This window comes from Perissodus microlepis, chromosome 9 (assembly GCF_051167445.1).
Source record: "Perissodus microlepis isolate ML-2025 ecotype Zambia chromosome 9, ASM5116744v1, whole genome shotgun sequence".
NCBI classification, from domain to species: Eukaryota; Metazoa; Chordata; class Actinopteri; order Cichliformes; family Cichlidae; genus Perissodus; species Perissodus microlepis.
Window position 1 is genome coordinate 33211786 of NC_140469.1, and position 12401 is coordinate 33224186.

The 12401-nt window shown below is 45.2% G+C and overlaps 1 protein-coding gene across 7 annotated transcripts in view; it reads right to left on the bottom strand.

Annotated features, from left to right (window-relative positions):
* LOC146380916 (receptor-type tyrosine-protein phosphatase mu-like) overlaps window positions 1-12401 on the bottom strand; it is a 212951-nt gene that overhangs the window by 69829 nt on the left and 130721 nt on the right. For 4 of the 7 annotated variants that reach the window (XM_084940251.1, XM_084940253.1, XM_084940249.1 and 1 more), the window contains 2 exons: window positions 4883-5015; window positions 298-330 (listed from right to left, as the gene is read on the bottom strand). In XM_084940251.1, the coding sequence (XP_084796377.1) occupies window positions 298-330; window positions 4883-5015 (166 nt within the window). The remainder of the gene's footprint in view (window positions 1-297; window positions 331-4882; window positions 5016-12401) is intronic. The other 3 variants (XM_084940255.1, XM_084940254.1, XM_084940250.1) reach the window with 1 other exon arrangement.

A 12401-nucleotide genomic window follows, 5' to 3' on the forward strand; every position in this document is an offset into this window, starting at 1 on the left:
GGCCAAAGGTCAGGAGAGGGGTGGAGACCTGACACTGAGGCATGCTTCTTCTGGTTTCTGGGTTAGGGGTCAAAGGTTAAACCTATGGGTTAAGGTGATCAGATTATAATTACATTACAGACTACAGAGAGAAGGGCTGCTCACAGGTAGATCACCTGTTCAGGGATTAAATATCAAACAATCAGGGTCAGAGGTCAGAGGTTCAGGGTAATCAGGGTTACAGGCAGGACACATTCAGTGTTTCAGCTTTGATGTCAGTGTGAAGGTGAGGGGTCAGAGGTCAAACAGGTTACTTACAGGTAATAAGTGTAGGAGTGATAATTTCTTCGTCTGAGTGGTGGGGGGGCGGAGCGGAGGGAGTGATGAGATGGAGGGAAAGAAACAGAAAAAGGAAACCACAGATTAATGTCTCAGAGAGAACAGACAATCACTCTGTGTGAAGGAGAGCAGTGGAGAGCGGTGATTGGCTGGCACCAGTGTGCGAGGGGAGGATCACGTCTGATTGGTTCAGAGGAGTGTGTACATAGCTCATGTGGTATTTACTCCTCTGTACAGACAGCTACATGGTGGTTAGCCTGGACTGGGAAACAGAAGAATAAACATGTTTATATCAAATCACCCTCAGTGAGAAACAGCAGGAGTGTTTCCAGTCACCAATCAGCAGCTCGTGGGGTTCCTCTGGGCTCTATTCTGGGTCCTCCACATGTCTAACAACAGGCTGTTAGTCTGAGCTCACGCTGACACCAGTCAACACATCGAGATGACTTTTACATCAAGCTTTCAGTCCACGTCTACATGCATTTAACAGGATTTTGTTTGTTTGTTTGTTGCATGCGTGGAAACCGAGGCATTGCATTATTAGGGGCGTGGCCTCTGTGACTGACAGGTGGATGGTGACACAGGTAGCTGCTAGCTGTCTGCTAGCTTCCCCTGAATTGGACCTCTGCACTGTGTTTGTGCTGTTGGAGCCTTTTAATGACATCATGTGACCAATAACAAAGCTGCTGTGAGGTTCCTGTCCTTTTGTACAACTTAGCGCTCCAACCTCTTGTCCAAATATGGCAACTTCTTCTAAAACAAACATAGAGGAACGCTTCAAAGCGTGGAGTCTATGTCTGTATTTGTACGATGTGTCAGGCCTGACTCTGGTTTGTGCTGAAAACAGGAAGCTGCTTTTCAGCGCTCAGCCTCCGGTGTTAGAGAAAAAGTACAAGGCTGAATGTCATGAAAGCAGCACAGCGTTGGAGTATGACCAAAGGATGAAAGCATTATATCTGACTTTCTTTAAAACTGCGAGGCAGGATGCTAACCTTGGGAGTCGTCCTTGGGATTTCAGCGCTAAGACGCCTCAGGTTTCTCTGCTTGTGACAGAAATTCACCTCACTGATTCAATCAGCTCTCTCTCTGCTGTCTGAGTCACTGCCGGCACAAAATGCAAGCTTTCAGGGGTTCAAAGGTCATCGTGCGTTTGGCTTGTTTTGTGGTGTTTGGAAATGGAGCAGCTCCCGATGAGTGCAGAAGCTTTTCTTCAGCATCCTCGCTCTCACTGATGCACCCGTGCACATCAACAGCTGCAGGCAGATTAATCAGCATCTGTCACTGGGCAGCTTGAAGCCTGACGACAGGAAGCGGCGGTGCTGGGGACGTCTGAGAGCCGCGGTCTCATCACTCTGCATTACTGCTTCAACATCCAGCTTCCTGTTTTCACGCCCGCTGTAATGAGTCTGACCCCCGTTTGGTCACAGAGTGGAAATCAAACGCACCCTGTCAACATTAAAAACCTCATTAGAGGCTGAGCAGCCGTCTCGTTTTCGCTCTCTCTCTAATATCTGTGAGGGAGATCACAGCTCGATCGACCCAACACATGAGTGCGACTCAAACTGGGCACACACACACACACACGCTTTAGAAGAAGTGTGTGTTTGTGTGTGTGAAGCAAAAAGTGTGTGCCTGTGTCTGCGTTGCCTGAAGCCATTCAGCTCGAGGCGACTCTGAAAAAAAAGAATAAAATGCTCTTTCATCTAAATTTCTCTCTTATCTTTGACGTTCTACAAACACAGAAGCTTTTCTGTCTGTGTTTAAGTGTGTGTGCAGAATAAATCATGTGTGTGCGCTGTGTGTGTGTTAGTGTGTCCCAGTGGGGCCGTGTGTTTGATGTTGGAGAATAAAGTGGGTCCAGATACAGTTTAATGGTGATTACTGCTGCAATCTGCTCCATTATTCATCCTCATTTTCCTCAGTGTCACCGCCAGCACGCCGGCACGACCGCGTCTTTGATGTCCAGCTACGCTCCACGTACAAAACACCGTCCTCCTCTCTGACTTCCTGGAAATCTCACGCTCATCAGAAGGTCCACACGCCGCTCATTTAACCCCTCAGTGCAGCAGCTCCCCCCGCTCTGTGGACGCCACCATCTACAGGCCCCATCGTCCACGTGCAGCTCTCACAGCAATCTACAGACCCAAACAGTCACACTGGGATCATACTGGGATCAAATCAAACTGGAACCTAACCCTAACCCAATCAATAGACCTGAACAATCAGGAATCGAGTGACCAATCAAAAGAACGGAATTGAAAAGACATAATTTAACAAAGTGTTCTGATTTTTGAAAACTAATTCTTAAAAAAACTGTTCCAGCATCTCAGAGGTCAGATCATACTGGAACCAAGTCAAACTGGGAGGAAATCAAACAGTAATCAAATCGCACTGCTTTAAGCTCGTTATTTTGAGGGTGGACATGTTATAAGACCTGCACCAGAGGATCGGAAAGGAACACAGCAGATCTGCTGCAACTGACATACATGTAAGGCTGAATATTTACATGTGATTATTAACATGTGACATGCTGCTGAGTGGAGAAGCCAGCGAGAGACAGATGAGGAGACTGAGACGAAGGACAAGTTACAGGAATCGGTGTGTGTGTGTGTGTGTGTGTCTGTGTGTGTGTGTGTCTGTGTGTGTGTGTCTGTCTGTGTGTGTGTGTGTGTCTGTGAGGAGAAGAGTTTGTAACATTGTGTCTGTGTCTGTCTGTGTGTGTGTCTGTGTGTGTGTGTGTGTGGGGAGAAGAGTTTGTAACATTGTGTCTGTGTGTGTGTCTGTCTGTGTGTGTCTGTTTCTGTGTGTGTGTGTGTGTGTGTGTATCTGTCTGTCTGTCTGTGTGTGTGTGTGTGTGTGTGTGTGTGTGTGTGTCTGTGTCTGTCTGTCTGTGTGTGTATCTGTCTGTCTGTCTGTGTGTCTGTGTGTGTGTGTGTGTGTCTGTGTGTGTGTGTGTGTGTGTCTGTGTGTGTGTGTCTGTGTGTGTGTGTCTGTGTCTGTCTGTCTGTGTATGTGTCTGTGTGTGTCTGTGAGGAGAAGAGTTTGTAACATTGTGTCTGTGTGTGTGTGTGTCTGTCTGTGTGTCTGTCTGTCTGTGTGTGTGTCTGTGAGGAGAAGAGTTTGTAACATTGTGTCTGTGTCTGTCTGTGTGTGTGTGTGTGTGTGTGTGTGTGTGTGTGTGTGTGTGTGTGTGTGTGTGTGGGGAGAAGAGTTTGTAACATTGTGTCTGTGTGTGTGTGTGTGTGTCTGTGTGTGTGTGTCTGTGTGTCTGTGTGTGTGTGTCTGTGTCTGTCTGTGTATGTGTGTGTCTGTGAGGAGAAGAGTTTGTAACATTGTGTCTGTGTGTGTGTGTGTGTCTGTCTGTGTGTCTGTGTCTGTCTGTCTCTGTGTGTGTGTGTGTGTCTGTGAGGAGAAGAGTTTGTAACATTGTGTCTGTGTGTGTGTGTGTGTCTGTGTGTCTGTGTCTGTCTGTCTGTCTGTGTGTGTGTCTGTGAGGAGAAGAGTTTGTAACATTGTGTAATATTTGTTTAATAGATTGTGTAATTCTGCTTTAGAGGTTCCCAGAGCAAATGCTGACTCAGCACAGCACCCAGCAGGTGATTCGATATGACAGGTGGTGTAATGATGGAGCTCCTTAGTGAAGCCGTCAGCAGGCTGAACAGGTAACTACAGCTCCGTCACAAACATGGTGAGAGCAGCACTGGTTCACACTCTGTATGTCAGGGTGAGGGTCAGAGCTTCATCAGCCACACATCTGAAGGTTTCTCCGTCATCACTGTGAGCCACGCTGGGAACAGCTTCCTGTGATTTAACAGGTAAATAATAAAGCTGACAGTCCACAGCGTCCTCTTTGCTGACGATACCTGGATGTTCCCTCTAACCAGCAACTGCTCAGTAAATTCCTTGAATTGCAGTTTATGTGATGCCAACATCTCATCTTTGAGGTGTTATTGTGTAAATCTGAAGAACCTCGGCCTCAGATTAGACTGACACATCTACTCTGGTCACAAAGCCTTTTAGCTAAGATCAGACTTTCTTTAATCGAGCTGCAGTTCGTTAAATGTCACTGACATCACCAGTGCTGCTGGACTCAGGGGCACCTGTGGACCTGCTCGTTTTATCAATAAGCTTCCTCAGCCGGTCGGTTCAGGTCTGGTTTTCATCTCCTCTGAATCGTAAGGCTTGCTCACAGAAACGTTAGTACTAAATAAAGTTTCAGAATGTAACAACGCACCCGTCAGTAGCTAGTGTCATTATCAACCAAGTTATTATTGATATATTGAACTAAATCAGCTGCGAGTATCTTTGCCATTAAGGTCCACAGCAGGTCATTAATGGTCATTAAACTCACCATTCTCATAGTAAAATCAGTGAAATGGATTTCAGATCACCTGTTAAACAAACACATTGAGAAGCAGGGACCAGAGTGAATCCTCTAATTCAGTCTTACACTCAGTAAACTGTAAAAACCAGAGCAATTAGAGTGTGAAACTACGACGGACTCTTAAAGCCCAGCGTCCTAAAGTTGCAGGCTGCCTTGTTTCCGTGTTTGTGATTTCCTTACCGTTTCTTCATCAGCAGGATGACTCCCAGGAAGATAATGATGAACAGCAGGATGCCGGCGATGGAGCCGGCGATCTTCACCGTGTGGTCCGACTGTTTCTCCTGCTCCGGTTCTGGTTTCCTGGTCGCAGTGCCTGAAAACCGCGAAGCACAGTGTGGACCGTTAGCTACTGTGTGCTGATCCCAGCCAGCCTCAGCCCTCGCTGTGCTGCTGCAGACGCCCACCATCGCCTCACACTGTAGCATCCACAGGAACCAGTGGTAGCCAGCACCTAACAAGATCTATGATACCATGTATGCATCATATATCTATGGCATAGTAAATATCACTGTTGAATAAACTTTCCATGATTAACTGTAATCAAATCAGTCATAACCAGCAACACCACGTTTACTGTGCCCACCTGCTCCAAAAATGACTCTGCTGCATTTAAATGACAGCGCTTCGCAAATCATAGCCTGCCTTACAGTTATCATTCGAAACAGCAGAACCAATCACAGCGGCCGTCTCAGAACAGTTCTCACTGGTTCTGTTCTGTGGTTCTGGTCCAGCTGCTGGTCTGAGAGAGGCTGGCTGCCCTTAGCCTGAAGGAGGGACAGATGATGTGTGAGGGAGTCCTCCTGCTCTGACTGTATAATGTGATGGGATGTCAGTCCCATGGAAAACCCATTAACCACTGTGTGTGTGTGTGTGTGTGTTCAGGTGTAATATCCTTCCAGGTGACTCAGTAGATGAGAAACATTCAGGACACCACGTCGCTGTCGAGCGCTGTAATGTGTCATTTCAGACATAGCCCACTTTTCCAATCACAGCTTGACAACAGCTATCACTCACCCTTTGAGTGTGTGTGTGTGTGTGTGTGTGTGTGTGTGTGTGTGTGTGTGTGTGTGTGTGTGTGGGGTGAGGGGTTTCAGCACTTCTGCTCTATGAAGACACTGAGTACAATTCAATTCAATTTTATTTAAACAGCACCAAATCAGAACAACAGCCGCATCACTTTGTTTCATACTGTAAAAAAGGCAGTCCTACATATTTGTTTAATATAGATAAGAAGAGAATAGAATAGAATATCTGTGGGGGCTTCCGGTGAAGATGGTTGGCTAGAACAGTGTTTTCAACCTTTTTTGAGTCAGGGCACATTTTATAGATTAAAAATATCCTGTGGCACACCACCAACCAAACTTGTTCCAAAATGACACACTGTAGCCTAATACAGTACATATAATGGCAAGTTATTCTCTCAGTTTGTTTATACTCACTCAGTGTGAAACCTGGTCTAGATGAACACAAAGATGATATTCTGGCAGGAAATGAAGACCCAAATTCAACGAAGTTTTGACAAAGTTTACCAGCAGACCTAGCTCCTGTGTTGGATGTCGTGCGAATGGTAAAGTCTTGGAAACGAGCGCCTCGCAGTGCAGAAAACAGTGCGTGACAATAACATCTTGGTGTATCGCTTTCACTCTGCAAACGAAACCTTTGGGGCGCCCGACCATGGCTGCTGCTCTATCAGTGCAGACACATGCAGTTTTCTCACTTAAGTCGTCCTTGTTCAAGATATTCGGATGCAACCCGAAAAATTTCCTCTCCTGTTGTCTTTTCTGGCAGACCTTGCAAAATAGAAAGTTTTCTCTGATGGAGTCTCCATCCACAAAACGCACATTGGCCAAGAGTTGGGAATGTCCACTAATGTCCGTAGACTCATCAAGTTGCAATGCAAACTTCCCACTGAAGCATATCTTCTCCAAAACCACACTTTCAATGTCTGCAGACATGTCATCGATGCGTCTGGCAGTTGTGTTATTTGAGAGCAGGACTCTGGCTATTTCTTTAACCACATCAGGGCCCAGCATCTCATTCACAAAGGCATTGCAGGCAGGTAGTACTAATGTCTCTGCTACAGTGTGTGGTTTTTTGGATTTGGCTATAAGTTCAGCTACTAAGTAGCTAGCTTTGAGAGCTCTTTTAGACACCTTTGTGTTTTTTCTCATTAAAGTTACCTGTTTCTTAGCGTGTTGACACAGGCGAACAAAATAGTCTGTGTTCTTGTTTTGAAGTGAGGGATGTTTTGTATGAAGATGACGTTTAAGCTTGGCACTGTTTGAGAGCTTTTCTCGACACACCGAACATAGCAGAGTCAGTGCAGTTGGATCTCCAGTGAAAGTAAATCCAAACGAAAGATAACTTCCGCTGTATTGCCTCGAGCTCACCGTTTTTGCTTTTTTTTGACCACCGCTCGTACTAGGCTCCTCTGGAATAAAATTTTGTCCAAGGCCCAGTTCGGAGTCCGCAGTTTTTCTTTTCAAATATTTATCCATCTTTGTTGTACGTCTTGCAGCTGCCACATACCGCACATCACTAATTCTATTGTCTTAACTTAACAAGGTGATATTGCGCTACCCACTGCCACCCACTGACACGAAAGAGTAATTACTCTACCAGTCACTGGATTGAAAGCACAGATGCCCAACTATGATTTTATTGCTTGTAGTAATTATTCAATTGTATTTTTGGACCAATTAATTAAAATTAAATAATTTCCCACAGCACACCTGATGATCTCTCACGGCACACCTATGTGCCGCGGCAGAGTGGTTGGGAAACACTGGGCTAGACGACGTGCTTTCACTGTGCTCCTCTTCCCGCCTGTATTTATTACAGTGCAATGCGCGCTACTGTCTATATTTCTATGTAAACTACTGACTGAGGGCTTTGGGAATACGCAACAGTCCTAAATCAGCTTTTTGGACAACAAGTAATGTCGAAACAGACAAAGATACAGACTCGAAAGACGACGGCTGCCATGACGACCAGTGCTAGTCAAACTGACATGCTAGTAGCAACAGGCGACCAGTCCAGGACACTGCAGCTCTCATACGTGAGGTGACTAATAGGGCTGCCACAAACGATTATTTTGATAGTCGACCAGTCACCGATTATTTTTGCGATTAGTCGACTAATCAGATCATCATCCATTGGACGTAAAACGTACAGCTTATTGCACCAGCAGCATCTGCTCTTATATAACTATCACTAGCTTACAGGTTTAAGTGTTTAAGGTATGTGCTAACTAAGAATAAAGACAAGATGACAGTTAGTTTATTAAATTTTAATGAAGTTTGCAGATTGTTTCGGTGGAGTTTAATAAACTCAGCCGTCTGCTCCTTGCTATCTAAAATATAACAGGACACCGAAGTAAATTCTCGAGCATCTCACACTTCTGATAATCAGCTGTCTGCTTGACGTTTATTCAGTTGTGTAAAAACTATAACTTTAATCTCAGCCAAACCGATTTACTCAGGAACAAATAAAATGCTGAAAAAAGCCAAACAATAACATTTTTAAGTTATCTAAGTGACTTATATATCATGTTTAACCTGAGTAGCGAAAGATGGCGGTGGGTTTGAAAACGATTTGCCGGGAGTCCGGTGTTCTCACCGGCTTTAGTGAGCCTTGCCCCCGGCTAGCTATCGAGGTGGTGGGTAACAGACGTCTCCGAAAACGTCGGAGCGCTTTCGAAAATATGTGGTGTCTTGATAAACTGAGCAGATATTTGAAGTTTACACAGCTACATTGTCACCTGAAAATATGTTAAACATTTATTTTGTGACCCAGAAAGAGTAATAAGAGTAATATTAAAACTAAGTAGGTGCCGCCATTGTTGGAAACTGAATTCTGGGATAGGTTGGGCCACGAAGGACACACCCGACTCATCCTTCAAAGCTGGACAAATGAAGGGCGCATTTGTCGGCCGTATTTGTCGGAGTCTTCAAATTTGGACAGTCTTCGTCATGTTGCTGTAACGTAATCAGCCTACAAATGCGGGCACAGGAGGATGCTGTTCCTGAATTTGGACACAGCTACGATACCGGACACAGCTTCTTCTTCTTCGGGGTTTAACGGCAGCTGGCCTCCTTGTACATGCAGTGCTGCCATCTTCTGTTTCTGTCCATTATTACACTCTTAAATCCTATTACTTGTTCCTGCGTCTTTTGGGATTTTACAAAGCTTCAAATGATGCGTCGACTATTAAATTAGTCGTCGACGATTTTGATAGTCGACGTAATCGTGGCAGCCCTAGTGACTAATAGCATCAGTAAGGTAATTGACCAAAAACTGTCTACACTGTCTGGGACACTAGAGAAAATTTCGTCCTCGCTGGAAAACATCTCCGAACACGTCACGGAGGCAGAGCAGAGAATCTCAGATGTGGAAGACGGGGTGACTGACCTCGCGGGAAGACTGGCCGAAGCTGAGGAGAAGATTAAGATCATGGCAAAAAGCTTGGATGATGTAGAGAACTGCAGCAGGCGTGACAACATCCACATTATTAATCTGAAAGAAAGCGCGGAGGGTGAGAGTCCTATTCAGTTTTTTGAAGCCTGGCTGCCTGCTATGCTTGGACTGGGGAACAGCTCCACGGGTAAAGCCTGCATTCATATTGACCGTGCACACCAGGGCCTTGGCCCGCGGGGTGCTCACCCCAGGCTGGTGGTTATTAAGCTCCACAACTCCAGAGACAAACAGCGGATCATGGCAGCAATGAGAGCGGCCCTAGAACTTCACTACGACGGACAGCGGATCTTTATACACCAGGATTTTTCCTACGTGAGAAACGACGGGGATTTAATGCTTCTTGTCGTGCCTTGACAAGGGCATCCGCTTCAGAATGCGCTACCCAGCGACGCTCGTGTTGAATCACAATGGCACTGAGAACAAGTTTGATTCGCCTAAAGATGCACAAAGTTTCATCAATGCGCTGGATTAAAAGACAACTGATACTTGTCCCGTATAAACTGTGGCACTGTTGGATTTAACTTAGAACATGACATTGGTTCAGCTCGCCATAGGACGCGTAAGTCCACAGCGTTTATTGCAGCTTGAGGGAAAAGAGACAGTTTAAAGGGAAAATAGAGATTTGTTCATTCTTTGTACCTAAAGTGGCTTTAGGGCCAATATCTAGTATACAGTACTAATTGTTTACTCAGTCTTTCATTTTGTTTCACAATTGACAGTAACCCGATTTTATTCAGGTTTGGGAAGCGGGGGTGGGGTTCTGTTTTGTTTTTTTTCTTCTTTTCTCCCATGGAGTGAAACTTCTTTTGGCTACACTGGTCTTGTAATACCACCCAGTGGGTGGCTTTTTCGTTTTCTTTTTTTGTTTTTGTTTTGTTTTGTTTGTTTCTGGTTTGTGATATTTTGACGTTTATCCTAATTCCTATATTCTTATGCAGTTTGCTGTGTGTGTAAGGGTTCCTTTGCCATTAGTTTATGATGGTTTTGTTCATGTCAGCACAGCCAGTCCAGGCCATGGGTTAAATCTTCTACAGTGTGTTTATTATGATGGGTCTTTTTGTCAAATGACTGACAACTTTTACAATGAGTAACATAAAAATTATAACTCTCACGTTATTAAGAAATGCAAAATATTTTCCTCACTCAAAAAAGATAGAGTGCAGATTGCATTACTGCAAGAGACTCACCTCACAGATTCTGAACACTTAAAACTCAAGCGTGATTGGGTGGGACAAATTTACTATTCCTCTTTTAACTCTGAAAGTAGAGGCGCTGCAATATTAATCCATAAAAATCTATCGTTCACTCTAAATACTATTGTAAGGGATACAGACGGACGATTTCTTCTGATTACTGGGCTTTTATATGGGGAACAAATTCTATTAGGAAGTGTTTATGCACCAAATACTTTTGATAGATTGTTTTAGTCAAACCTTCTGGCAAAAACCTCCTCTGTGTGTCCAAATCACGTAATAATTGGTGGGGATTTTAACTGTGGTTTGAGTCCTGAAACTGATTATAATCCACCAATATCTCAACCACCTTCAAAAATGGCAAAGGCTACAATGTGTCTGTGAAGGTTCTCAGTCATCCAGGTCATCGTAGTCAAAGGAGCTTGCAAAGAAAAGCGTCTGGACTTCTTTAAGTTGCTTGAAGACGTTTCACCTCTCATCCGAGAAGCTTCTTCAGTTCTAAGGTCAAATGGTGGGGAGTATCCCCCCACACCACATCAAGAACTCCACCGACTTCACTGACAAGGTCCAGAAACTTACCCTGGATCCAGATGAAACCATGGTGTCCTTTGATGTAGTCTCTCTCTTCACTTGCATACCCACCACGGAGGCCGTGGAGACTGTCAGAAAACGACTACAAGAAGACAGCTCCTTGGAAGACAGGACCAACTTCACACCCGATCAGATTTGCACACTGTTATACCTCTGCCTTACATACTTCAAATACAACGAAGGCTTCTACAGACAAAAACATGGCTGTGCCATGGGCTCCCCCGTGTCACCTATTGTAGCCAACCTTTACATGGAGGAAGTGGAAAGGAAGGCTCTTGGCTCTTTCAAAGGAAGAGTACCCAGCCACTGGTACAGATATGTAGACGACACCTGGGTCAAAATCCTTCACTGCGCACATTAATGTTGTGGATAAAAACATCAAGTTCACCAGGGAAGACACAAAGGATAACTGTTTGCCTTTCCTGGACTGTGCTGTGCACATTGAAGAGAATGACAACCTCAACATCGAAGTTTACCGGAAGCCCACACACACGGACCAGTACCTCCTCTTTGACTCCCATCACCCTCTGGAACACAAACTTGGAGTAATTAGGACCCTACACCACCGGGCAGAACATGTTCCCTCTAACCCTGAAGGAAAAATGAAGGAACACACGTATGTAAAGGAAGCACTCAAAACGTGCAGCTATCCTAAATGGGCGTTCTTAAAGTCAGCAAAGAGGCACAGAAAAGAAGATCAGACACCAGCGAGGGAGGATAAGAAGGACAGACGCAACAACATTGTCATCCCCTATGTAGCCGGTGTATCAGAAAAACTCAGGAGAGTTTTGTCCAAGCATGACATCCCGGTGCATTTCAGACCCAGCAACACGCTCACATTTTGGACAGAGAGGACAGATGGTTTGAAAGAGGAGTGAAAGAAGCCATTTATGTCCACTGTGAGCGACCATCTTTGAACAGAGGCGGTGGTTTACAACACCAACTGTCTGCCATCTATAATCCAGTTTTGAGTTCCCTCCCCAGACGCCTTAACGCCCACTCACATCCTGGGCCATCTGACCTCAGGAATTCACATGATAAGGTGGGGCCAGGTTTCACAATGAGCTCACCCGAAACCCTGGCTGATTGGGACCCACACCCAGTTTCACACCTTGGCTCAGGCGATTAGAGGATCATCAGGGGGTCCTTTTGTCCCTCTGTGGGGGGACACTCCCACTAGGTTTAAATCTGGGACTCCCCACCATTTGACCTTAGAACTGAAGAAGCTTCTCGGACGAGAGGTGAAACGTCTTCAAGCAACTTAAAGAAGTCCAGGCGCTTTTCTTTGCAAGCTCCTTTGACTACATTAGCCATAGAAATTCCTGCAGGGCTCTGACGAGTGTTCGTGTTTTAAACTGAAGCTGTTGATCAGTCAATTACGTCGTCCTCAGCAGCACCGTCACACTGATTGACAGCTGTGTTTCTAATCCACAGCTCAG